The sequence below is a fragment of the Haemorhous mexicanus genome, chromosome 13 (assembly GCF_027477595.1).
Source record: "Haemorhous mexicanus isolate bHaeMex1 chromosome 13, bHaeMex1.pri, whole genome shotgun sequence".
Classification (NCBI taxonomy): domain Eukaryota; kingdom Metazoa; phylum Chordata; class Aves; order Passeriformes; family Fringillidae; genus Haemorhous; species Haemorhous mexicanus.
This window is the reverse complement of record NC_082353.1, coordinates 22368048-22393618: the sequence shown is the minus strand read 5'-3', so window position 1 is coordinate 22393618 and position 25571 is coordinate 22368048. Positions and strand designations below refer to the sequence as shown.

Genomic DNA, 25571 nt, shown 5'->3' with positions numbered 1-25571 from the left:
ATCCTAGTATGGTTCTCAATTAATTTCACTTTCTCACTCTCTTCCTGTTGAGAATCTTTTTTCATTTGTGGAGCTGTCTTGCTGATGCTGTCTCCTTTCTGTAGCTTCTTAAACTAAGTTCTCTGATTGCAGAGTTCTGCAGCTTTTAAGGCTTTTGCTCTGCCTCTGAGCTGTTCTGAAGTTTGTGCCTTTTCTGTCCCAAATCAGATGATCTCTTCTTTTGTGGTGTTAGCACCTCACAGCTGCTCTTACACTGAGAGAGCTGGACTGCGGCAGTGTTTTGTGGAAGTGTATCTGTGACTGGTTGTCCTGTTTGTCCTCCTGAAGACAACTGTGCGGGTGCTCTGCTTGGGAGCTTGAGATAAAGCCCTCAGAGGAGCACAGAATGTGTCACCAACTCTGCTCTGGCTCCCCTGATGCTCCTGCACGTGCTGTGTGCTTCTCTGCTCAGCCCTCCATGCTGCGCTGCCAAGCTCCTGCCGGGGCTGGCTGTGATCCCTGTCACCCTTTTGTCCAGGTACAGAACCACACAGCAGGAGACCCTTAGTGGATGTGTGGTCATAGTGTAGAGAGGGTGCTCCTCTGCCTTCTACTTAGCTTCAATATAACTGGAATATGAGCAATAGAGGTCAATATACCACGTGCACCCCAAATTCCCCTCCGTCTGCAGCTGGGATATTAGCTAAAGCCAAAGCCAGTATCTGGAGATTTGCCTTGTTAACAGGCATAAGTTGGTGTGGGTGTGCTTTCAGTCGGAATAGAATGCTTTTCTTCATAAAGATGTTTGAATTATCTTCCTTCTCTCTGCACACTGCTTTGTACTCTCCTGTGCTTTGTTTATTCAGTTCCTCCAGACAAGGCACATCTCCTATTGCAAATCCACAGGACAATATTTCAGTAGTGCTGTGTTTTTAACTGTGTGACTTGGTGTCTCACTATGAAAAATCATCAAACACTATTTTGAAATTTTCATAAAAAATAAAAACTCATACATATAATAATATCTTCCTGCTTAAACACCATTGACTTCCCCTTCTTTTCTAGGTGCATTTTAAAATCCCTCATTTTAAGCTCTGGTTGTATCTGTGGCCTGTTAGGTGATGGTTTCCACTGCTCCACAGACTGCACATGGCTCTGCCTTGGCCCTCCTTGACAGGGTCTCAGCACTTTGCTGTAGTTTCTTGCCTCCCGATTTTCAGATGATTTTCATATTTCTGTTAAAAAGATGTTTCCCTTTGCTGGTACACAATGAGTTTCTCTGAGAAAATCACTAAAGATCCTCTTTAAGGGGATAGATTTTTTTGATTTAGCCATTGACAAATAAATATTTCTCTATTTCTGCAGTGTGTTTGAAGACCTAAAAATGGAAAGTGTATGAAATAAATCTTTGCAGTAGACTTTTTTCAGACTATGAGAGGCAGAGCACTTGCTGCTGGACCACAAAGCACTGTCTGCAGCCAGTTTCTCATCATTCTCAGATGCTGAATCACACTAGCAAGCTAAAACTACAGCACTTTCCCAATGATCTCACGAAAATAAGTAGCTACTGCAGCTATCACATGGTGTGTCAGGAGGAAAGGAGGCAGTGAGACAGCCTTTTTGCTGTGATCCCTAGTGATCTGGCTAAGCCCTTTGCTCTGCTCATCTCTGGAAAAGCAACAAAAGCTGGATGTGCCCAGGATTTCTGGGACCGCTGCATTGCCTCAGGCTCTGAAGGCAGTGGTCAGGCACCAGTGTGCACAGCAGCCACCCACCTAGGACTCAGAATGCCTCTCAGGCTTTTCTGGGGGTTTCTGCCAAGTTCTACCAGTATTCCTCACCTGGTGTCTCTCTCCTTAACTTGCCTGAGAGTCTCCTCTCATCTGGCAAAACACTGCCATTCAATGGTAGGGAGGAACAGAGGGGGCCTTGTCCTGTCATTGTGATAAACACATCCAGGTATATTCCTGGGGTGAGAGGAGCTGTGTTTGACTGCCTGAGCTGGAACCACCACATGAGGACCTGAATGGTGAATCCACAGTTATTGGCTATGTACTGGCTGCCAAAGCAGACTGTGTGTTTATTTTTTAACTCCTGAGCATACTTCACTGGCTGGCCCCAGAGCTTCTAGGTGTCTGTCAGCCAGGGCTGGTCCCATCTGCCAGCTCTACACTGTTTAGGTTGACTGCTGGAGGAAGGAGCTGTGTGCTCCTCAGGTGCTGGGAGTGTGATACTGCTTCCAGCAAGGGCACATTCACTCCTTTCCCTCACTGCTGGACAAGGTGGGGCAGCCCTGCTCTGGCAGAGGAGTGGGTCCATGGTGTGGCTGGACACAGGACTGCATATCTGTACAGACAGAAGGAGAGGCAGGACCCTGCCCAGAGTTCACCTTTTCTGCTTTTCTTTTGGCCTTTACAACCTCCCTCCCAAGGAGCTGTGGCTTGCAGTACTTGGTACAGTCCTGGAGTGCTGGTGAATGACTGTGTTGTTTCATTCTCTGAATGGACACCATTTGGGGCTGGATCCTTTTTCTTCCACTGGCACTGAAGAGGCTGCAGTTGGAGACTTCACAGCCTCAGAATGAGAGAGACTGTTACTATCTCAGTGTTATTATGTAATTTCAGGGTGAAGGAAATGGCAGTCTTTCTGCTTGCACTAGCTCTGCAAATACATGCACTCTAAGAACCCTATGCATGGTTTGACTGTCTTCAGAGGTGGCCTTTGTTCAGTAAACATCAGGAAGACAACATGATCCCAGGCTCAGCTCTTTGCTGAAGTGTAGCAAAAAGGTAATGAGCCATAGCAATATCTAGGATCTTCTTGTTAGAGTCTTTTCAACAGTGTGCCCTTGAAGAGGGATGTTCATGTCAGCTAAGACAGCCAGAAGTGAGGTAGAGTCGGTTTTTAATCACTGTGGCTTATGAGCCTTGATAACATTTTCAGACTCTAAAACTTCTGTATTTTTTTTCAATGCATTATTGGTGTTCACTTTACAGGTAGAACCTGGCCTGATAAACCTAAATAATTTTAGGGACAAAGAAGGGGGGAAGGGTGTGTGAAGGCCTAAGAGAGGTAATGAGGAATAAAGAATGCACCTTGGGTGGGAAAGGGCTGACTTCTATGTGGTCAGATAAGCAGTCTCCATCCTCTGGATGGCAAAGTTGTGGGAGCACTGCAGCCCAGATTTGCTCCTGCTATCAGACAGGTGCACAGACTGGTAAGTGACATCCCTGCCCTGAGTTTTCTTTTATTGGCTAAACAGTCCCACCTGACTTCTCCTTTCATCAAGATGTGCCAGTCCTTAAATCATCTTTTGGCCCCTATGTTCATTCTGAGTTGTTGTACCAGTCAGAGCATCATGACTGATTTCAGCGCAGTCACCTGAAAGATGACCCACCTAAGGCATCATTTCACAAAGGTGAGAAACTGTGTCCTGCTGCCCTGACACTTGATCTCTGATTTCAGCATGGTGAGCTGTAAGTGTGGTTCTTCCAGTCATGATTAACAGAATAAGACCTCTGAGATTTGATGGTCTGAAAGATTAAAGAAAATAACAAGCAGCATCTTGCATAGCTATCCTTGACAGCTCTTCAGACTAGCCCAGAATTTATTCTGCAGCTACAGGGGCTTTAGGTGTTTCCATTTAAAGCAGCAGAACACAAGGATCTGTGCTGTCAGCATGACCTCCTTTTCTGCCTCTACAGCCATCTGTCTGCTTGTAGGATCATCTCTCTCTCTCTCAAGCATCCTGTTTGTCACAGTTACCCCAGTGCGCCGTCCTTTCTTCCAGCCTAGCCTGACCTCCACAGAAGAGCCCTCTCTGCCTGACTGCTGAGCACTAAACCCACAGCATCTGCTCCTCTGTTCTCTCCCTCTGTCTCTTTGCAGGTGCAGCCCTGAATGGCTAGTTCATACCCACTCCAGAGTCAGTGTGGCTTTGCTCTTCACTTGTTGTCCTCTGCCATAACCAAAGAAATTCTACACTCAAGGGACCATATAATCAGAATATGTTATTTTGAAGGGACCGGTAGGGATTGCCAAGTCCAACTCCCTGTTCCTCACAGGTCTAGCTAAAATTAAACCATATGATAAAGAGCATCATTCAAACATCCCTTGAACTCTGATGGGCTTGGTGCTGTTGGCAATTCCCCAGGGAACCTGTTCCCACAGCTGCCCACCCTCTTGGTGAAGTACATTTTCTAATGTCCATTCTGAACTCTCTTGATGCAACTTCATTCTGTTTCCTCATGTACTAGTGCTGGTCACCAGAGAAGGGAGATCAGCAGCTTCTCCTCTGCTGCCCTTCTTGAGAATGCTGTGAACAGCAACAAGGGTGCTCTCAGCTCTTCTAGTATGTGAGCTATACATAGTCTGAAAAAAAAAAAATTCTGACTTTTCTTCCCTTCTCAGCATTAGTAAAGGAAATCCATCCTCTAGCCCAGCTTAGCTGCTGTTCACCACCTCTGGGATGTTTTGTGTAGAGCCTCCATGGTCCAGCGGAGGCACCCACGGGTGGCTGCCCTGCAGGAAGGAGCTGTGTGTGTCTTCTGCAGGCCTTTGGGGTGAGGGTGCTGCATTTCTGCACAATGGTAAGCAATGTGATCTGTGTGGAGAAGGCAAATGCCTTCTCCACACAGATCTCTGTGTCTTTTCTGAAACCTCACTGTGATTGTGAATGAGGTGCGTTTGTGTATTAAATCTTTCCATATGTTTTAATGTTTCCATATCTTGTGCAGCAAGTACCTTGTGTGGGTAAAAGGTAAGTAATGCCACGAGTCAAAAGTACTTAAAAGACAGACATCAAGTTGGCAAACAAATATATGGTCATCTTTGTGCAGCATTCAGAGGTAAAGTACAAGGCCTTCATGATTTCCACTACTAAATACAAAGTTGATCAGTACAGAAGTGATGAAGAGACACGGAGGTGGCTAAATTTATTGATGGTGCAGTTACTGAGATGTAGAAAAGTCTGTGAGGAACTTCTGCAATTAAATTGCACAGTCATGGTGTCCATTAAATTCATTGTCAAAAAAAGCAAAATCAAGCACACTAGAGAAATTAAACCTTCTAGACTCCCTAAAAGACCTTAATAGTTTCATGGCAGGGTGAAATTTGGATTTCAGTGTGTACCCTAACTGAAGATCTTTATTTGGTGCAAAGCTAATCTTAGGTTATATTGTGATGCATAAAAAAATAGGGTGGGGAATAATACAAAAATTACAGTAATGACACCCTGTGAATCTTCTGTGCTCCTTCTTGCATACTTCTGTTCTTGCTCATCTTAGTGGCCCTAGGGATAGATGACAGCAGTTCCTAGGGACTAAAGAAACTCTCCTCCAAAGAATCAAGTGGTAAAGACCAGGGGCTTTCTGCCTTGGTGGGGGCATGATGGATGGGAATATTTCCTGGAAGTGCATGTGCACAAGGATCATTGCAGAAATCAGAATGTGTCCAAACACACAGAGTGAGGGTTCATACAAAATGTGAAATGCAATGCTACTGAAGAGAGGATATTTATTTAATGTAGCAGCTTCTGAGTATAGTTGGAGAGGGCTGCACAGGATCAGGGATCTGTGTTCAGAATGCACCTGGAGATGTGTCCAGATATTTGTTCCAGGTAAATTGAAGACAGCAGTCTTCAGGAGCCTGAGAAGGATATTCTTGTACTGGTCAATGGAATGGAGGGATTTTCTCATTTGCAATGCACACATCTCACTGTGCTAGAGCTCTAATAAGGACAGATTCCAGAAGTGACCCGAACAGCATGCTTCCAGCCACCATGTCTGCAATGTCACTCATACTGCTGCCCGTTCCTGGTGCCTACAGTTTTTGTTAGTGAGAGGAATGATGTGCTAGGCTGTGTGTCTAAATCCTCTGTCTGTGCAGCTGCTACCACAGGCTGTATAGAGAAACTGGCCAGCAAAGGGCTTCTCAGCCTGATATGGGCTTGGATTCTCAGAGCCCTTAGCCAGGCATGGGCTGCTCCTGCCCTGGGCTGGGAAGGTCACTGCTCCAGCTTGGAGTGAACAGGGGCTGGGGCATGGGCCACCTTAGGGCACTGTGTTGCTGCCTTACTCACAGTTTCCAGTTCAGCCTGGAGTTCATGTGCTGCTCTGCTTTGCCTCTGAACTTAGTTAAAAAAGAGTTTGGGGTATTGGTGTGCATGGTCCCTTGGTGTGCAGGGAGTCCATGTTTCTGGAAATGGCCTGTCTGTACAGCTCTGCTCCTGTATCCTCCTGAGAATCAACTGCTGCAACTGAACAGACGGAATCTACCCCGCAGCATGCCAGGAGCAAAGTTATGGAGGGCTGCAGTGCTTCCCGATGTCACAGAATTGGTTAACTGTAGGCTGGAAGGGACTTCTTGGGATTGTCTAGTCCAATCACATTTGTTCAAGAAGGGTAAGCAAAAGCAGATTTCCCTGGCCTGTATCCAGTTGTGTTTTTAGTATTGCTGGAGACGGATGTTCCACAGCCTCTTTGTACAACCTATTTCAGTATTTGAACACTCATAGTAAAAACGGTGTTTTCTTGTGTTTAGATGAAATTGCCTGTGTCTTAATTTGTGCCTCACATCCTGTCACTGAGCACTACTGAGAGTGCCTATCTGACTTCCTCTTCTTCATTCCCTCCCATCAGGTATTTATTTATTCATATTGAAAATATCCCCCCCTCACCCCCACACACACTCAGCCTCACCTTGTAAGAAAACAATTTAGTCCCTTAATCATCCTCACAGCTCTTCACAAGATTCAGTCCTTCCCCCTCTGCCAGCAAGTGCTGGCCCTGCAGCCTGAGCCTTCTCTTTCTTCCCCACGTGCAGAGGACATTCCCTGCGGGGCTGGGGGGCTGCCAGCAGAATGCTAACAGCCAGGCTTTGTTCACAGCCTCAGTGGGGACAGCTCAGCTGCCTGGGCTGGGACCATGGGATGGCACTAAGAAGCAGTGTTTTCATGCCTGTTAGTGCTGCAGATGAGCCCCTTGCTTCTGCAGCTGGCACTGTCACCAGTGCTGCTTGCCCGGCTGGTAACCCACAGGCTGGCCTTCCCCCTGCCACAGGCAGCCACGGTGATCACACTGTGCCCAAGAGCCCTCCCTGGCATGTGGCACAAGGACGAGGCTGCTGGTGTTGGTGCTGTGCACCACACAGTGTTCCCCAAGTGATGTGGGTAACCACTGCTAAAATTATGTCTGGGGTGTGCAGGCACCAAGGTGGCACAGGCTGTGTCGCTTTGTCCCAGTAGTAATGTTGACAAATAGGAGCAGATCACTTCTCTTCTGGATGCCCAAGCAGCAGGACTGGAGGTCCTGGCATGGGGGAGCTGTGTGGATGCTGCACTATGGATCCATGAAGATCCAGGGTGCTCCTTGTCAGCTCTGCTGGGACATCAGCAATGCCTTCAGAGTTATCATTGCCTCAGCCATGACTGGGGTTTTGTTTCTTCTGGCTGCACAGAATGCCCCAGGCCCCACTTCCTGGGCCCTCCTCACCTGTGCCTCCTCCCACGCTGCTCCACATGGCTCACTTGCAATTCCCTTCTGGGCACAGGAGCTTGCTGCCCAGTGTCTCCAGCCATATACCTATCCCACATCAAGTAGCAGAAATGCCACTGAACTCAAGGTATTTTGCACAGTGATGGTTTGGTTTTAGTCTGGAGGGGTGATTTTTAGCCAAACTGAAAGACAAGTTGAGAAAGCAGCTAGAGATGCTGAGTACAAATAATTCTGTGAGAGCTTAGCTCTCTTTGGGCTGAAATCTACCTTCTAGGCTTATCTGTCTGATTAATTGCTAGTAAAACATTCCAGAAAAGTGAGTTTGATTTAAAGCTATGCTGAATATTGACCTTCCATCCTTCCAATCCTTTCCATCCTTTCCATCCTTCCACCAGACTGACAGAGCTATTTTAGAAGAACTGAGATCTGCCTAGAAAGAGGCAATGGGAGGTTGTGGAGGGTGGAAAGAACATTGTCAGAAAGCAACAATTGTCTGAAAGATGCAAAATAAAAATAGTTGTTCATTTTCAGTGAAGATCTATGGACCTCCAGTCTATATGAGGGATTAAAACCTATGAAAGTCTTAAACCCTATAAATTATACATTCCAACAGTTAAGTTCTAAGTGTCTGGCTTTTTGAGTGGATGAAATGTCCAGAGGCAGGTATTAGCAAAGACTGTAATCAAAAAGGTTCTGTGCTGCCTGCAGTGACCAGGGAAGCGCTGCAGGAAGGTGCTGTATGCTGTCCTGCATCCCAGAGTTGTCTGATGTGGGCATACAGCAGTGGCTTTGGTCCTGGCTGTCAGCGCGGCAGACTCATTACCCTTCTCTCTAATAATTTAATAGGGCCCTGGAATTGTGGAAGCATTTTGCCAAATATCTGTACAATGCCCATGCCAAGGTGAGCACACAAATTGCTTTTTTGCACTCCCAGGATCTTGTTTGATCTTTGGCTTCTCTTTTTTTTTTTCTCTAAATATAGAGAGAGAGCAGAGTCCTGTCTTGTTTTCTATTTGTGCCTCTGACAGAAGAATAAAAATTCTTGTTGTCTAGGTACTTCCCATAGCAGCAGTTTAGGAGTGCACATTTGGATTAAAGAAAAATGCTTCATTAAAGAAAAGAAACTGTTACGAATGAGTGGAGACTTGTTACCAGAGCTGCACCTTCCAGTGGGAGCTGAGTTGGCACCCACTGACTGGCTCACAGAGCCCTGTACTGGCCAGGGTTTGGACAGTGCTAGAGACACCTCTGTGGTAGCTGCAATGAGGCGAGGCACTTCTGTCTGGAAGGGGATCATTTGTCTGCACCAGTGTTTACAGACACAGCCATCTGGCACAGGCAGGCAGCTCAATGTGCCTGGTTCTGTGGACTTCAGAATATGTTGGAGCTGAGCGTGCTGATCCAGAAGAAGGATTTCTTTCCTTGTTGAAAAGAGTTTGTTCTGTTTTATGAGACTTGGGTATCAAACTAGGTCTTGAATGCAAACTGAAGCCTTGCAATCAAACCCACGCTGAAGTGAAATGTTTGAGGCTAAATTATCAGTAGCTGGATGCTGTCTCATCAGCTTCTCTCATTCTGTTTAAACCTTTTTCTTTCCTCAGGCCAAAGAACTCTCCATCACCGGAGTGACACCCTGGATACGGTGATCCTGGTAAATCCTAATGTGGACAGCGTCGTGTCCGAGGTAAGGACCAGATGTGCTGTCAAGTTCTCTCCACATCAGCTCTCCTGCCCTTGCTTGACATGGAGGTCACGATTATCACACTTCGCACCTTCTGGAGAGTGCAAACCTGCTGCCAGTCTGCTGCAAGGTGTGGTGAGAAGGCCAGGTGTTCTGGTCTTGCCAGTAATCAGGATATACACAGTAACTCTGGTGTGAATGGAGCTGTGTTGGGCAGACAGTAGCAGCGTCTTCCCTCTTCAAGAAGCAACTTCCTTATATGTAGAAAACGTAGGGTTTGGCTGTTTGTGAATAACGTGAGCTATCGCCTGTCCGTGGGGTGGGATTCTGGGTGCTGGTGTGGAGTACAGGTAAATTCTAACAGCAGCCCTCTGTCTCATCTCCTGTCTGAATAGGTCCGCTCACTTGTGTGTGATTCATCAGCCCACAAACTACTGATCCTCTGCGGTCAGAGCTCAGACCAGGAAGGAGACTTGGTCCTGCAGACGGGGACCTTCACTTACCAGAAGTTTGCTGAGATACTTTCAGATCCGGAGGTGAGTGTGAGCCGTAATCCAGCACATCCCCTCCCGTTCAGAGTGCACGGTAGAATAATGCAGCCTGTGCCTTCCTTCAGGGTAATCTTCAGGCAGATTTGCAGACAGATGGGTTTGAAATCCAGCAAAAAATTGCACGCTATAAATAATTCATGTTATTGTTTTGGGAATCTTGCTTTAACTCTCTGTCTTAAGTTTTTCAGGGTGCAGGCATGGGTGATTCCTTTAAGTGTTCGGCTTGAAATAACCTTCCAGACTGGCTCTGCAGGGGACAAACACTCAAAATTTCTTAAAGCGGGTCTTGACATAACTGTGGGCAGCTTTCAAAAACATTAAGAATATCAAAAGAGAGCGTGGCTCTATGCATTGATTTTCCATGGGCTTTCAAACTATTTCATCTACACCCAACGTTTCCCATTGGTAACGTGCTCATGGTATCTTCAGTATTTCTGCATTAACTTGCTGCATTTTTTTTTTTTTTTTAAGGGCTGTATAGGTCTCTAAGCTCTATTTGACCTTTATTTGTCTGTGTTTATCTCATTAGGTCACCCAGATTCTCAGCAACTCTGATTCAGATACCAAGGCCTCTCTTACTGTGTCGTGCCTGGGAGAAGGAGCCTGGAGCAACATTGGGCATCCTCGATTTCAGGACATTATTAATCTGAAACTGAATCCTGATCCAGTTCTGCCAGAAATGGATGGGGTGTCTGAATTTGCAGAATATGTCTCTGAGACAGTTGATGTGCCATCTCCATTTGATCTTCTGGAGCCACCCACCTCAGGGGGTTTTCTGAAGCTTTCTAAGCCCTGCTGCTACATATTCCCTGGGGGAAGAGGTGATTCTGCTCTCTTTGCTGTCAATGGGTTTAACATCCTTGTGGATGGTGGCTCTGAGAGGAAGTCATGTTTCTGGAAGCTGGTAAGGCACCTGGATAGGATTGACTCTATCCTGCTCACCCACATTGGTGCAGACAACCTGCCTGGCATCAACGGGTTGCTACAGAGGAAAGTTGCTGAGCAAGAGGAGGAACAATCCCAGGGCTCTACCAACTACAGTGACTGGATGAAAAACCTAATTTCTCCTGAGCTAGGGGTGGTTTTTTTTAATGTTCCTGAAAAGCTGAAGATGCCTGAAGCCTCCATGAAAGTAAAGAGGAGCATTGAAGAAGCGTGTATGACACTGCAGTATCTCAACAGACTGGGCATCAAATCAGAGCCTCTCTACAGGGTGGTGAGCAGCACCATCGAGCCCATCACGCTCTTCCACAAAATGGGAGTGGGTAAGCTGGACATGTATATACTGAACCCTGTCAAGGACAGTAAAGAAATGCAGTTTCTAATGCAGAAATGGGCTGGCAATAGTAAAGCAAAGACTGGCATCATTCTTGCAAGTGGAAAAGAAGGTGAAATTTCTGTTCCCTATCTCACATCTATCACAGCCCTAGTGGTATGGCTACCAGCCAGCCCAACTGAGAAAATTGTAAGGGTTTTGTTTCCTGGAAATGCTCCTCAAAATAAGATATTGGAAGGTCTTGAGAAACTCAAGCACCTAGATTTTCTGAGGTACCCGGTGGCTACTCAGAAAGATATCACCTCTGGAATACCTCCACCTGTGCTGAAGCAGACCAAAATTAAACAAAGAACTGACAGTAAAGAGAGCCTTAAGTCTTCTCCCAAGCCAACTGTGACAAAGCAAGTCAAGAAGGAAGAAGCAGTTGAGGAGGGGATTAAGGAAGTAAAACCAGAAGTTGTAAAGGAAGCTAAAATTGAAAAAAAGGTTAAGGAACACACAGAGAAAGTTCCTGAGAAACCTGTCAAACATGAAAAGATAAAGACAGAAACAAGTGATGCTCTCAAAGCTGAGAAAAGAAAATTGGCAAAAGACAAGGTTGGAAAAAAGCATCTCAAAGAGAAAGTATCCAAATTAGAGGAGAAGAAAGACAAAGAAAAGAAAGAGATTAAGAAGGAGAAAAAGGACTTTAAAAAAGATGAAGGAAAGAAAGATGAGAAAAAAGATTCAAAGAAAGATGATAAAAAGAAAGAAAACAAACCTGAGCTCAAAAAAATTCCTAAACCAGACTTGAAACCATTTACCCCAGAAGTAAGAAAAACATTGTACAAGGCAAAACTTCCAGGCAGACTCAAAACTGAGAAGATCAAAGTAAAACCTGAAAAAGAACCTGAAAAGGCACCTGCTGACCTTAAGACATTACCAATGGAGAAGGCACCTGTACAAGTGGATCCAGGAGAGACATCCATAGTGGAACAGAGGTTAGTCCTGTCTTCACCAGAAGATCTTACAAAGGACTTTGAGGAACTGAAGCATGAGGAGAGGGGGGCCTTGCACTTGACTCAAGAACGGTCTGATATGGAGGTTAGTGATGAGATTATGGGAGCACCTGAAGCAGAGATAAACGACATGACTGGTCAGAGTAACCTTGAAGTGGATCTCATTTTAAAAAGAAAGACCCCTGACCAGGGAGTAACTACTACTGATATGGAAAAAGAATCACCAGCAGAGGAAATGTCAGTCCATCAGTGGGAGCTGAGGGAAGGTCCTGCTGAAAAAATCGAGGATGAAAGAAAAACAGTAGATGAAAACCATGACATAAGATACTGGGGGGGAAAAGCTGAGCAGGGCAAGGACATTCAGGTGTTTCCTGACAAAGAACACCTGCCATCACATACAGACCTCTTGGCAAAGGGTGCTCAGCCACCAGTGTTCAGAGAGGAGGAAAGGGAGGAAGAGGAGAAAATCTCTTTGGACAGAAAACAGAGGGAAGCAGAAACTTGTGAAAAGTATATTGAGGGGACAGAGGTACAGGAAGAGGATGAGAAGGAAAAGAGAGAAGATGTGATAGAAAAGGCAGAACTGGAAGAAAAGGAAGAACAGCACATGGAAGTAGAGGACAAAGTGGAGAAGGATAGAGAATTCTGTAGGCTGAATCAGGATGATAGGGATGACAAACTGTTTACTATTACAGAGAAGGAAAGAGAATTTAGTTTCATGGATGAGAAAACCAAGTTACTTGAAAAGGACATAACAAAGGAAGAGTCATATCTGAGCAGCCTGCCAGTCCCAGCAGGAGCAACAGCAGAACATGTTTCTTATATCCAAGATGAAACTATCCCTGGCTACTCAGAAACAGAGCAGACCATTTCTGATGAGGAAATACATGATGAACAGGAAGAGAGGATCCCACACTTGAAGTATGATGTCAATGCCTATAACATTTCTGTTCCTGACCATCCAGGCTCTTTTGAAGCAGTACATGGAATACAGGCCATGCCTCCTGCTGACCTTTCAGCCAAGGGCTATGCTGGGCAGGAGTCTGAAATCCTGGCATATCCTACAAACATTGTGGCAGCACCTCTAGCCGAGGAGGAACACATATCTTCTGCTACCTCCATTACTGAATGTGACAAGCTTTCATCTTTTGCAACATCAGTAGCAGAGGATCAATCTGTTGCATCCATAACAGCACCACAAACAGAAGAGACTGGGAAAAGCTCTTTGCTTCTGGACACAGGAAACAGTATGCCCTCCTCTCGGACTGAAGCAACCCAAGGTCTTGACTACGTTCCCTCTGCTGGCACAATTTCTCCCACATCATCCTTGGAGGAAGACAAATGCTTTAAATCTCCACCCCCTGAAGATTTCCATGCATTGGCAGAAGGAGAGAGGAAAGTGGAAACTCAAAAAAAGGACCTTCATGAGGAAGCAGAAGATGAAGATGAAGAAGATGGGACTCCAAATATTGAGATGCCTGAGAAACTCAGAGGGCATTACAATGCCCCTGTGTTTGTTCCTCAGGGATGTCCTGACAATGTGATAATCAGTGTTCCCACACAGGGGATGCCTTTATCCACTGAGGAAGCACCATTTTCCCAGGCTGACTCTGCCGAGGCTGAGGAACGATGCACCAGTCCCGATGACAGCACAGTCAAAATGGCCTCTCCCACTCCCTCTGGCCCCACCAGTGCAGGGCACACGCCCTTCCACCAGTCTCCAGTGGAGGAAAAGCTGGAAACAGTAGATTCAGATCTATTTGACAAACAAACGGATGCTGCTGCCAAGAAACTGGAAGGCCAAAGTTCTGTTGTGGTGAAGGGAGCCAAGGGTGAACCTCTCAGAGAAGATGAGGCATCTGTGGCTAAATCCAGACATGAAAGAGAAGTGCCTGGACCAGTGCAACATGAACTGGCTTTGAGCAGTGATGTTCCAGTGTCTCCTGAGGAGGAGGTGCAGGAAGAACCCGTGAGGAGGGAGGAGCTGCCCTGGCTCTCTTACCACAAGCAGGACACAGTGGTGATCGGGGAGGACGAGCAGCATCCCAGCACAAAACTAAAAAAAGAGCAAGGAACTAAAACCATGACAGAAGGTTTAATGGGATTTCCAAAACACTTGTCCTTTGAGCCATTTGCAACCACAGGAACTTCTCTAGGAAGTGTGGATCTTTCACAGTTCACAAGCCAAAGCAAATCTAAAAATGACAAATCTTTGCAATTTTCACCAGATGGCATCAAATCACCTTCTTTTACAGAAGAATGGATTGGTAAAGAAAAATCCTCAGATATTTCTAAAAGAGTTACTACTGAAGAAGGAAAACTGCTGTATTTAACAGGAGACACCTCAGAAGAAGAGAAATCTTCTCACGCTTCCATTGAAGATATTTCCCCAGAAGAGACGAAATCCATTTCTCTCACTGAGAGCTCCAGCAGGAAAATCTCTTCAGATCTTTTTATTAAAGGAATTTCTCCAGAAGATATCAAAGCTCTTAGTTTCACAGAAGAGGTATCTGCAAAAGAAAAAACTGTGTCCAACTGCACTGACAAATTCTCTTCAGAAGCTGTGAAATCCACGTGTTTCACAGACCAGAGCCCAGCTACATATGAAAAATCACTGGAAATTTCTGCCAAAGAACTGAAAGAAGCATCAAAATCTTCTCCTTGCCCAGAAAGTAGTTCAGTTAAAGGCACATCACCCAGAGATTCTTCAACTGAAGAAATGTCTCCAGATGACAGCAGTTTATTTTCTGCATCAGAAAAGAGCCTGTTGAGGGAAAGAAATGCAGGCTTGGACTCTCAGGATGTATCTCCAGATGCAAAGAGCTTACATTTTACAGAATCTAGCCCAAGTGAAGATAAAACGTGTTCACACGTTTCTGCTGAAGGCGTAAAATCTTGCAGGTTCGAGGAACCTCAAGAAAAAAAATCTCCAGAAATGGAAAAGTTTTGCATGAAAGATTTAAGTTATGAGAAGAAAGTGTGGTTTCCAGAAGAGGTAAAAGAGGCTCCTGTTCAGGGAAGGCGGCAGAGATATGACAAAGAGAGGGAGTGTACATTCTTGGATGAGGTACCAGAATTTGAAACAAAATCCCTTCCTAAACTGGGAAAGGAGGAGAACCTGTCTCCTGCCTTGCCTGGCAGCCATACCTGGAGAGAGGCAGAAAGAGAAGCGTGGGGTTCTGCCTTTGGGTATCTTGAGGAAGGGAGAGACAGTGGGAGAAGAGAGCAATTACCCAGTGAGGAGGATGAGGAGCTTCACCATGCTGAAGGCACACCCATGCTACTGCAAGCAGAAACTGAATGTTTAAAGATGGAGTCATTTGATTACAAAGACACACAGAAGGGTGCCCAGCATGTGTCAGAAACAAAGAAAGTAGATGTGATTCCTGCTGACATCACTGTCCCAGAAAGAACACAAAGGGAAGGTTCTCCTCTGTCTCCTCAGTATATCCCTGGTGAGGAAAATCAGGCCAAAGCTTTAACTGGAAACAAAGAAAGTCAAGAATCGTTGTTGACCTCTAAACAAGATTGCTCCTGCTTAGACAACGAGGAGAAAGCTGTCCTAGACATCTATGCAAAGTCACTAGACCAAGTTCTGACATCTCCCCTGTCTGCAGTGAGAAAGGAGATAGAGGCACCTCTAGGAGCAGAGAGGCCCTGCAAGTTAGATCAGTGCAAGCCACCTTTATGGGAGGATGTCCCATCGAAGACGTCTGAAAAGAAATTAGACATGAGTGATTTGTATCAGGAAATAGATTCCAAATACAAGTCAGATAGCAGGCAAGAGGATGACTGCAAATCCACTGAGGGTCTGTATGACTCTACAGGAAGAAAACAGCAGACAGCAGCAGCATCTACTCTGCTGCAATCTCCAAGAGCAGCAGAATGTATTGCAGAGTCCACAAAAGGGAGTGCTGAGCTGTCAGGGCAGTGTGCACACTCCCCTCCAGAACAAGGCCCAGGTCAAAAAAGTAGTGATGCTGTCGGCTGTGCTGGGGCTGTGGGTGCTGCCATCCGAGAGGTGTATCCTCCAGAGACCTATTCCAGGAGTTCCCCTGAGCCTTATTCCTATGAGGAAGGGGTCTGCACACAGAAAGATGATGACTCTTCCACAAGACAGGAGCCAGAAGAAAGGGAACCAACTCCCTACCCTGATGAAAGAAGTTTCAAGTATGCTGACATCTATGAGAAGATAATTGTGTCTGGAGTGGGACCCTCCCCCTTCACAGCCATGGGTGCACACAGCCCAGGTCACACTGACAAGGTGCCAGTGACAGCACTGAACTCTCAAAAAGGTCAAAATTTTCATGTGTCTGCAAAGGAAGAAGAGTCCTGCCTTTATACCTCTACTGAGAAGGAACTGTCATCTCCAGCATCCCCTAAGGATAAAGCAGATTCAGTCTTTGACTACAGAGACATCCATGAAAGATATTTTCCCTTGTCTGAAACAGGGAAGCCTAGGACATCAGAAGGACAGGAAAAACTGAATGTGTCTTCTGCTTTACCAGGAGAACTGGACTCTGCACTGCATCCATCATCTGCAAGCGCAGCATTTGCCTCTCCCACCGTCACAGCTGACACCTTTTATCAAGGAAAATCATCCACCTATATTGATGCTGGTTGTCCAGATGAGAATATAATTTTGTCTAGCCAGGAGCAGGCATCTTTGTCCCTGAAATCTGAAATCCCAAATCCCAAAGATACATACTATGAGAAAGCAGGTCGAGGGGAAGAAAGTGCAAGTGACTCAGAGCTAGAAAAAGGTGCTAAGGAGAAGTCTGAAAAGGAATCTAAACTGCACAGCCCTGTTGAAGCTGCAGGCACTGTCTATACATGCATCTCAGGCATCAGCAAGTTCCCTGTCTCAGACCCCTTCCTGCAGAGCAAATGTCAGGAGCCCCTTTCACCCAGATCTGCTGCCTCTTCTCCCTCTTGTCCAGGCTGGCAAGAGAAATATGAAAGCAGGATGACTGCATCAGCTGCTGTTGTGGAGAAATATGTTGCTGGTTACAGTGATGTGCCAGACATAGACAGAGATGAGCAAACTTCAGAAATGTGCCATGATTCTTCACAAAAGATAGAGGTTGCTGAAAAATCCACAAAGGAATCCCATTTCTGGGTAGCAGATTATCCAAGTGCAGCAGTGGCCTCCGAGTGCCAAGAGCAAGCCATATACCTGAAATCTGCTTCCAGCAAACAAACAGAAGTATATGAACAGGGCCCAAGGGTAGGGAGCAGAGAGATGGATAGCTCTACTGGATTTGAAACAGCCAGCACATTCAGACATAAGCAAACCTCAGCAAGCCATTTAGGGGATATTTCTCTTTCTTTAGAGTCTCCTTGTGCTTTGCTGTCAGCCCAGGGAAACAAAGATGAGTACTTGGAGGTTTCTGAGAAAATCAGCAGCCTTGATTCATCTTTTCCTAAATTCTCACCTCTGAGTCCATATGAAGAAGACAAGGTGTTCTCCAAAGGTGTAGAGAAAGAGTCTGTGACCCAGCAGCAGCTGAAAGATGACTCTTCCAGCCTGTCAGAGGAGCCTTCGTCTGAGGCCACCACTCCTGTGATACTGACTACAGCAGAAAGTTTCTATTCCCATATGCTTTCCACATCCACAGGTGCAGGAGTGGAATCAGGTACCAGGAGTGCTTGGGATGTGTCTCCACTGGTTCCAGATAGTGCTGTGAAAATACATACAGCTGAAACCAAAGACTTTGTCTTTGCTGAAGAACATGGGTCTCCATTTCCCTGTGGCATGGGTGACCACACCTTGCCATGCAGAAAAGAGTGCCAGAGCTCAGAGCCCACACCATTCTCTGCAGAGCAAGAGCAGCAGCCCCGTGGTAGCAGCCCAGAGCAGAAGGCACCATTTGCAGAGCAGCCGCTGCCGCTGACATCTCTCCCTGATGTGCTGACATCATTTTCTCATCATCAGTACAAAGATGAAACCACAGCTAATGGTCCAACAGAGGTGAGCACCAGTCTGCCAGCTTTCCAAAGCACACACCATGCAGCAGAGGCAAAGGATGAAAAAACATGTCCCGATTCTGACAGCAGTCTTTCTCCATGTGCAGGCAAAGAGGAAACAGAGAGGCAAAGCCGTCCTTCCTCTCTGATGTCCCCTGAAAGCAGTTTCCAGCCATTTTTCCCAGATGTGCATAGGGGTGAAAAAGCAGAGGACTGTGGAGATGCTTCCCATGACATGGAGACCCATTTAGGAGGCAGTTCTGATTGTGGGCAGAAATTTTCCTCATGTGAATACAAGCAGAGAAAGGGAGAGCTCTCTCCCTCATTCATCAACCCAAGCCCCCATGAGCTCTCTGAAGACAGTGACCTCTCAGAGGAGGAGGGTCACCCTTCAGTGCAGGGGAGACCACCCCACACTGGGAGCAGTCCCATGCAAAGTGCCACAGTGGAGGAAACCCCTCCAACATCAGTGAGTGATTCTGGAACCTCCCAGTCAGACTCTGATGTCCCTCCTGAGACTGAAGAATGTCCATCCATCACAGCAGACGCCAACATGGACTCAGATGAAGATGCTGATTTCCTCCCAGTGGACAAAGCTGTGGGGAATACTCATCATGCCAGTTCTAGGTCCAGCCATGATCCGCAGCCTGTTCCAATGGTAGATCCCCATCCCCACCCTCCTCACCCTGATGTCTGCATGGTAGATCCTGATATGATGTTAAATGAGCAAAGCATGAGCAGAACTGATAAAATTTCCAAGAAAGACATAAAAGAAAAGAACAAAGGTGTGAGAAAGCCTTTGAGCAAACCCAAATCTTCCTCACCTGCCCGGAAATTAGATGTGAAAGGGAAACGATCACCCACTCCTGTGAAACAGTCATCGGACAAATCTCCAAAATCTGTCACTGCCAAAAAAGAAAGAGATGGAGGAGAAAAGCCCAAACCACGTAGTGCGCTGATGCCAGAGGATGAGTTATCCCGGAGTAGTCACAGCAACCCTGGCAAGAGCCTTGTTAACGGCATCAAAACAAATCCCGGTAAGAAATCCTTCCTGAAAAATGCATTATCTCTATAGGTCCAACACAGAGAAAAGCACTAGGTTAAACACAGCAGAACAGAGAACAGATCTTCCCAGTCAGGCATAAAGACTTATAAGCAGTGATAAGGTTGAGATGTACAAAAGGTTGATATGAAAGTGCATTAGAGTCCTAGGAGCAGCAGCGATTTACAGGGACAGCAGGAAGCCAGGATGGACCTTCCAGAAAGACTACTGTAATACCCTAGGATAGCATACATAGGACATCAGAATGGGGGAGGGGGTGTGTCTGTGTGTTTAAGCAAATGTAGGCTATTGACAAAAATTAGGACTAAAGATTAATTAGGATGACAACTCTGCAAAAGTTAATAATGGAGATTTTTTGTTCCCTTCCCCAGAAAAAAGCTTCTTATCCTAAAGCTTTCCAGTCCTTCCCCCAAAAAAATAGCAGAATTTCCTTTCCCACCCAGGACCTGTGACAGCACTGGCCCAGAAATGCACCAGGTCACCTCTGAGCAGCAGAGCATGGATAAGTCTCAACTTCACTGCTGCAATGGAAAAGTCTTTCTGGAATCCAAGTCCTTCTGTGTTTATCTGAGTGTTTGTCCCTTGCAGAAGGGTTTTGATAGCCTCTTGTTTCCCCTTTTCCAAAGCTTCCAATAGTCCTAAGAGCAGTTTGTCGGTGCCTATGGGTCCACCTGTCTACGTGGACTTGGCCTACATCCCCAACCATTGCAGTGGGAAGAACACAGATCCAGAGTTCTTCAAGCGGGTTCGAGCATCTTACTACGTTGTGAGTGGGAATGATGCAGCCAACGGAGAGCCGAGCCGTGCGGTGCTGGATGCGCTTCTGGAAGGGAAGGCTCAGTGGGGAGAGAACCTGCAGGTAGGTCATGGAAATGCAAAGTGCTGTGTCATGCTTTTGATGTCACAAGTGCTCAGAAGAAGATGGGTATCACATACCCAAGGGAGTACACTCAGAGGAAGCAAATGGTACTGGGCACATCCTATTTTGCAGTCTCAGCAGAGTAATTGCTTGTACTGATGAGGAGGAGGACACCTGCAAAATGGCACAAATGGAAGCAGATATGTCCTCTTTTCCACATTCTCCTGAGGGGAGGAAGCATTGAGAGATCATACACTCATCCTTACATACTGCAGGATGAGCCTATCCTCAAGCAAAATCAAACACCAACACAAACTGAATTTTCATCAGTGTCCCACACCCAGTGCCATCTCTTCCTAGCCTGGCTCGCTGAAGATTTTTCTGACATCAGCTTACTAATAGAGCATTTAAACAAGAATGCTCTGTAACACAGTTCTTGTTTAGGCAGGCTTGCAGGACACCCCAGGTGGGCACTCCTGAAGACATGTACAGAAAGGTATAAATGTTCTTCCAGATGAAGCAGCCTCATATTTCAAGGTCCCTGAGTTGCACACTGGGTGAATGGGCACATAGTGTCCATTAAGAGTGACACTGCCAGTATTGTTCCTTTTCACACTGAAGGATCTTTCTGAGGCTGTTTCTGGAGCTCCAGAGCACGATGCTCTCCCCTGCACTGCAGCCATTCTCATCGTTATGGTGTCAGTGCTGCCAGTTTGCAGCCAGTTCAGAGCCCCATTGTGCTGGTACTGTATAAAATAAAGCTCTGCCTCAGAACCCGACATCTGAAAGACACTAAATAGAACAAGCAGTACCAAGGGTGCAGTGTTCCAAAATTAACAAGAAATTTTAGCCTCAGCTCCTACGGGCATTCTTTGTCACTGCAGTTGTTCTCAATCATCCCTGCTGCTTTCTCTTCCCAGGTGACATTGATCCCAACACACGATACTGAGGTAACACGAGAATGGTATCAACAGACCCATGAGAAACAGCAGGAGCTAAACATCATGGTACTGGCAAGCAGCAGCACTGTTGTGATGCAGGATGAATCTTTTCCAGCCTGTAAGATTGAATTCTAGACCTCCCACATTTTGTGTTCATCCATTGATTCTTCAGTCACCGATGCAACATGAGAGACACCATCTAATCACAGTCCAGTTCTTCTCTGGTTTAGTCCTCTACATGGTTCCCATTTGTCAGGCAATCGGGTATCCATCTTGCTCAGCACTGGATGCCGTGAGGAAGAAGTGCAGGGCTCTGTAATTTTCTGGACTGAGCTAAGAGTTTGCGCAAGAGCAGTTGCAGGCCAGGGGCACTTTCACCTTCCCTGCTTTATTCTGCTGCCTGTACAGTTTCTGTAGACTATCTTGGCTGCCTTGCTGCTGTGAGAGCTTGTTCTACTCTCTTCCTGGCTGCCTTGCCATTTAACCTGTAGCACCATGAACCTCACCTTTCTGGTGAGGGCTGAAGTGCTGCTGCTGCATGCAGAGTGCATGGGAGGCAGGGGGCAGAGGCGAAATCTAACTTGCAAAGGAATTGCACCAGGGAGATGAGGGAAGACAAAACCCTCTGAACTGTAATGTGACAGTAAAGGTCATTCTTCCATCTCCCCTCCTGAGCATACAGGAGGTGTTCTGAGCAAGGGGACCTGTGCTCCAACTAGGCACGACCACCACATGCCAGCTTGGCAAATTTCTGTCCCAAGTACTCACCTGTGGCATCCTGCAGCACCTGTTTGCTGTGCTCAGGGAGCTGGGATGAAGGATCGTGGCAGTGGGAGGGGAGGGTTCAGCACATTCCTAACCTGCTAACTTGAGCTTCGCACACACAGCAGCCAGCAGACTCCTGCACCCCAGCTGTGTGGCAGGAGGAGGCACAGAAAGGCTGTGGCCCGAACAGTTACACACAAAGCATCCAAACGCACAACTACAGCCCCCTCAACAGCAGAAGGGCTGAAAAGCCTTGGCCACGCTTGGCCCGGGATGTACAAGAAACCTCCCTCTCCCTAAACCAAAGGCCCTGGAGGACGGTGGTGAGCAGCTGAGGGGCACGCAGGCCATGCTGGGGGAGGCTGGTGCCCAGCCCGTGTCGCTGCGTGTGCCAGCCTGCATGCAGCAGCCATCTCCTCACTGCCTGTGTGCCAGGCTCCAAGCCTTAGAGTTGTGTTCAAGCTTTTTGTTGTCCCCCCCCAAGTATCCAGGATGTGGGGAATACATTTGTGGTGTGAGGGAAGAGAAGGCCCTTCCCCAAAGACTCGGGGAAAAGTAGTTTAGCCAGTGTAGTCATTGTCAGTTCCCTCACACTGTGGCAGGGATGTGCTGACAGTGCAGGTGAGTTGCTGCTCATCCATGTGGTGCCACCTTGCAGCTTGTGGGCATCTGTCCTTGCTCTCTGGACACCCTGGCCGAAACAGGAATGTGTGCAGTGAGTGCATTGTGGCTACTGAACAGCCACCTGGAACCTGCTTGGCACACAGACCTGTTTCAGCGTGGGAGACACGTTCTCCCAGCAGGGAGTGGGGTGTTCAGGTGCACTAAGCCTGCAGCATCCATGAGTCTTTGCCACGTCCAAGAGAATTGACAGAGGATCTTGCCACAAAGACAGCTTTTCTGTAAGACAAGGAGAGTGGCAGCAGGCTATGCTCCGGGAAAGAAGGAATGAGATGGAAAGCTGTGCTGCAGTGGTTGTCAGTCAGCACAAAGTATTTCCATCTTCTGTGACGTGACACCCACTGTGCTTGGCCCTGAGCAGAGGGCTGACTCCACCATGAGCATCCTCAGACCCTGTGCTGCACTAGCCTGGGACACTTCAGTCACAGTGCTAGTTTTCTGGCAGGTGACATGAAGAAAATGCTGCTTAGAAACCTGCTCCTAGCACTAAAATGGAGTTTCTAGGGAAATGGTCTATTTTGCATTTTAATTTATATATTTATTTTTTTAATGTTAAGCTGCATTTTGTGTTGATTTAATAATTTATACATGTTAACATGATACCATGTGCTTTTAGTGTCAGTTCAGAGGTTTTCTCAGTAAAAATACTAACATGCTGCAATTTAAACAAAATGAAAAGACCATAGAGAACTTGTTGGCAGCAAAAATGTCTCTGCAAGGCTGTGTCTAAAACCCAGCAGCTGTAGGACAAGGCCTGAGGCCAGCAGCCTCCCCAAGGCACAGCCAGCTCTTTGGCTATGGCCCTTGTTAGGAGCATGTGGGCTTACTCAGGGCTTTAGCAAATTCCTGCCCTGTGCTGTGTTCATTTTAACCATGGAATCACACTGTGTCTGCCAGCATAATAAATGTCATTCTCTGTACCCCGATGGGGTCAGCATTAATGAATGTTGGTTCTGGCAATTGCAGGCACTAAAACACCTGCCCCCGCCCCTCCCCAGAATGCTGGGGGGCCCTGCCCACTGTGCTTTGGGGAGACCCTGGCCCACTGGCCTCGGTGGCAGCTGCAGGATGCCAGACACCAGAGGCACAAGCATGGCCCTCACTGGCTCCTGGGATCCCTCTGCGTAGCTAGATGTAAAAGCTAATGCACTAACTTTAGATAGACCCACACATGAATGTTTTCTCAATTTTAAACTTGAAGCAATTCTGACTAAGCAGCAGTAATAGTGAGGCTTTGTGAGGTACCTGCATCCTCCAGGCAGGAGTGTGGCCACTGGTGGATTCCAGGAGGAAGGCTGCCCTCCATACTCTGCTCCTGCCCTCTGCAGCTCTGCTGCTTGGCTACCTTTATCCTACACCAGTTTGCTTCCCTGTCCTCAAGGCTCCACATTTTTTTTCAGTTTTTGTCGCAGTCTGTTCTGCCTTGAGCTTCTCTCACTCCCTATCTCCCTCTCTCCTCCACCCCCTTCCATCTTAAAAAAACAATGGGAAAAAAGACTTAGGAAAATGCTGATTCATAGAGTCTGGCCCTGCTCAGGCCACAGGAGCCAGCAGGAGCCACCTGGAGCCAGAGGTAATACAACACTATAGAGAGAAACAGTTAAACTCTGCTTTTGCTTGTTTCTGCATGTGGGCAACAACGCGTAATCTTCCTGTATGTAATAGGTAAAAAATACTATTTTAAACCTATAATTAAAGAAGTGAACGTCTTAATTGTATTGAAATGGCATTTTGTGCTCCTAGCTTCTTCTATGCTAAATGTTTTAAGAAGAGAGCCCTGATTCTTTTCTTCAGCATCACATTTCTATTCGAATTTAGTTCCTTGAGTTCTGTCCTTCTGCCCATTTCCATGTGAAACACTGTAACTAACTGCTGTCAAGAGAGGAGCCCAACACATTACAAATAAAGCCACATTAATTGCGAACAAGAACTTCTCCAGTGGTTTCCACCTGTTCTTTCAGTGAGCCCATGCTTGTAGGCAGGAGCACACAGACATGGCTGCTGTGCCACCCTCCCAGCTTAGGCGAGCCCCAGCTTTTCCACCAACACCTCACCTTCACCAGCAGCTGCTAAACTTTCCTGTAACTCAGGCAGGGACATGCACATAGGGCACAGAGCCTGCCTGGGACAGCCCCCTGCCCCTGGCCTTGGCAGGGTAACTGTGGGTCCCTCCTGGGGAACATCTGGGACAGCTGGCTAAGGGCTGTAGGGGGGAAAGCAGCTCCTGATAATGCAGTGAGGAGCCTGGCATGGCCTGTCTGCCATGCAACACCATCACTCCTCACAGTTCCAGAACCACTGCAGCCCTCTGCCTGTCCCTGCACTTCTTGGGAGTGGCAACTCTGCCCAGCACTGCTGGCACTCTTTGAGCTGCAAGGGTCTCTGGCCCTGTGGCAGGCAGCACACCTGCTGGCATGGGACCTGGGCACAGGCATGCCAGGGATTCCATGCCTGACCCACTGTGGCAGCTGGGCTTTTGCACCTCTGCAGAACTTCGACCTGACCTCCAACAAGGGAACACTCTTTCAGCTCCTCACCAGAAAACTGGGACAGCTGCTGCCCTGCCTGTGCTGGAACAGTCAGGAGAGGCTGATGCCCAGTTAGTTCTGTTCCTGCCTGCCTGTCCTCCGAAGGAAACAACAGCACAGGTGGATGCCAAGAAAAAAGAAAGCAGGTTCTGTGCTACAGTCCTCAGGAGAGAAGCCATCATTGCCCCAGACCACACCACAGCTTGTGCAGGCCCTGGTGGAGACCTCAGGGCAGCTGCCAAACCTGGTGCTGATGGGAGGAACCATGAACTGTTACTAAAAACCAGGAACTATTTCCACACACAGCTACTTTTCAGGTAAATGAGCACTGTCTCTGGTCGTACTCCAGCTAACCAAGGTCCTGTGACTGTAGTGCATTTCCCAAAGGTGTGCAGTGACAAGCATCAGGCTCTGCAGGGGTCAGCACCTGGGAGCCACACGCCCACCCCAGAGGGCCCTGCTCCATGCCCCTCTCAGCAATGACCCCTGCAGCAGGTGCTGTTGGGTCCATCGTGGCAACCACCCTGCCCTGGCCCTGTCCCCAGACAGAAACACACAGGTCCTGGCAGGAGATGTGGCTGGTGCTCAGCAGGGACGTGGCTGCCAGAGCAGTGCTGGACACACCATTCCAGTGTCCTCATTCTACCACAAACGCCGCTGAGACCTGGGAAGCCAGGAGCTCTTCCCCAGTATGACCAGCTCTCCCATGTAGGAAAAAGGAGATTTTTTTTTCCTGGCCTGGAGCCTGTGCTTTCAGTACAGGTCTGACTCCAGCCACAGCTGCTCTTC

The 25571-nt window shown here is 47.2% G+C and overlaps 1 protein-coding gene across 4 annotated transcripts in view; it reads left to right on the top strand.

The window, feature by feature from the left end:
• MAP1A (microtubule associated protein 1A) overlaps positions 1-24184 on the top strand; it is a 51623-nt gene extending 27439 nt beyond the window's left edge. For all 4 annotated transcript variants that reach the window (XM_059858867.1, XM_059858864.1, XM_059858865.1 and 1 more), the window contains 5 exons: positions 9074-9156; positions 9549-9689; positions 10234-18982; positions 19635-19867; positions 20788-24184. In XM_059858867.1, coding sequence (XP_059714850.1) covers positions 9074-9156; positions 9549-9689; positions 10234-18982; positions 19635-19867; positions 20788-20943 — 9362 coding nt within the window. In that variant the 3' untranslated portion in view covers positions 20944-24184. The remainder of the gene's footprint in view (positions 1-9073; positions 9157-9548; positions 9690-10233; positions 18983-19634; positions 19868-20787) is intronic.
• Positions 24185-25571: the final 1387 nt, after the last annotated feature.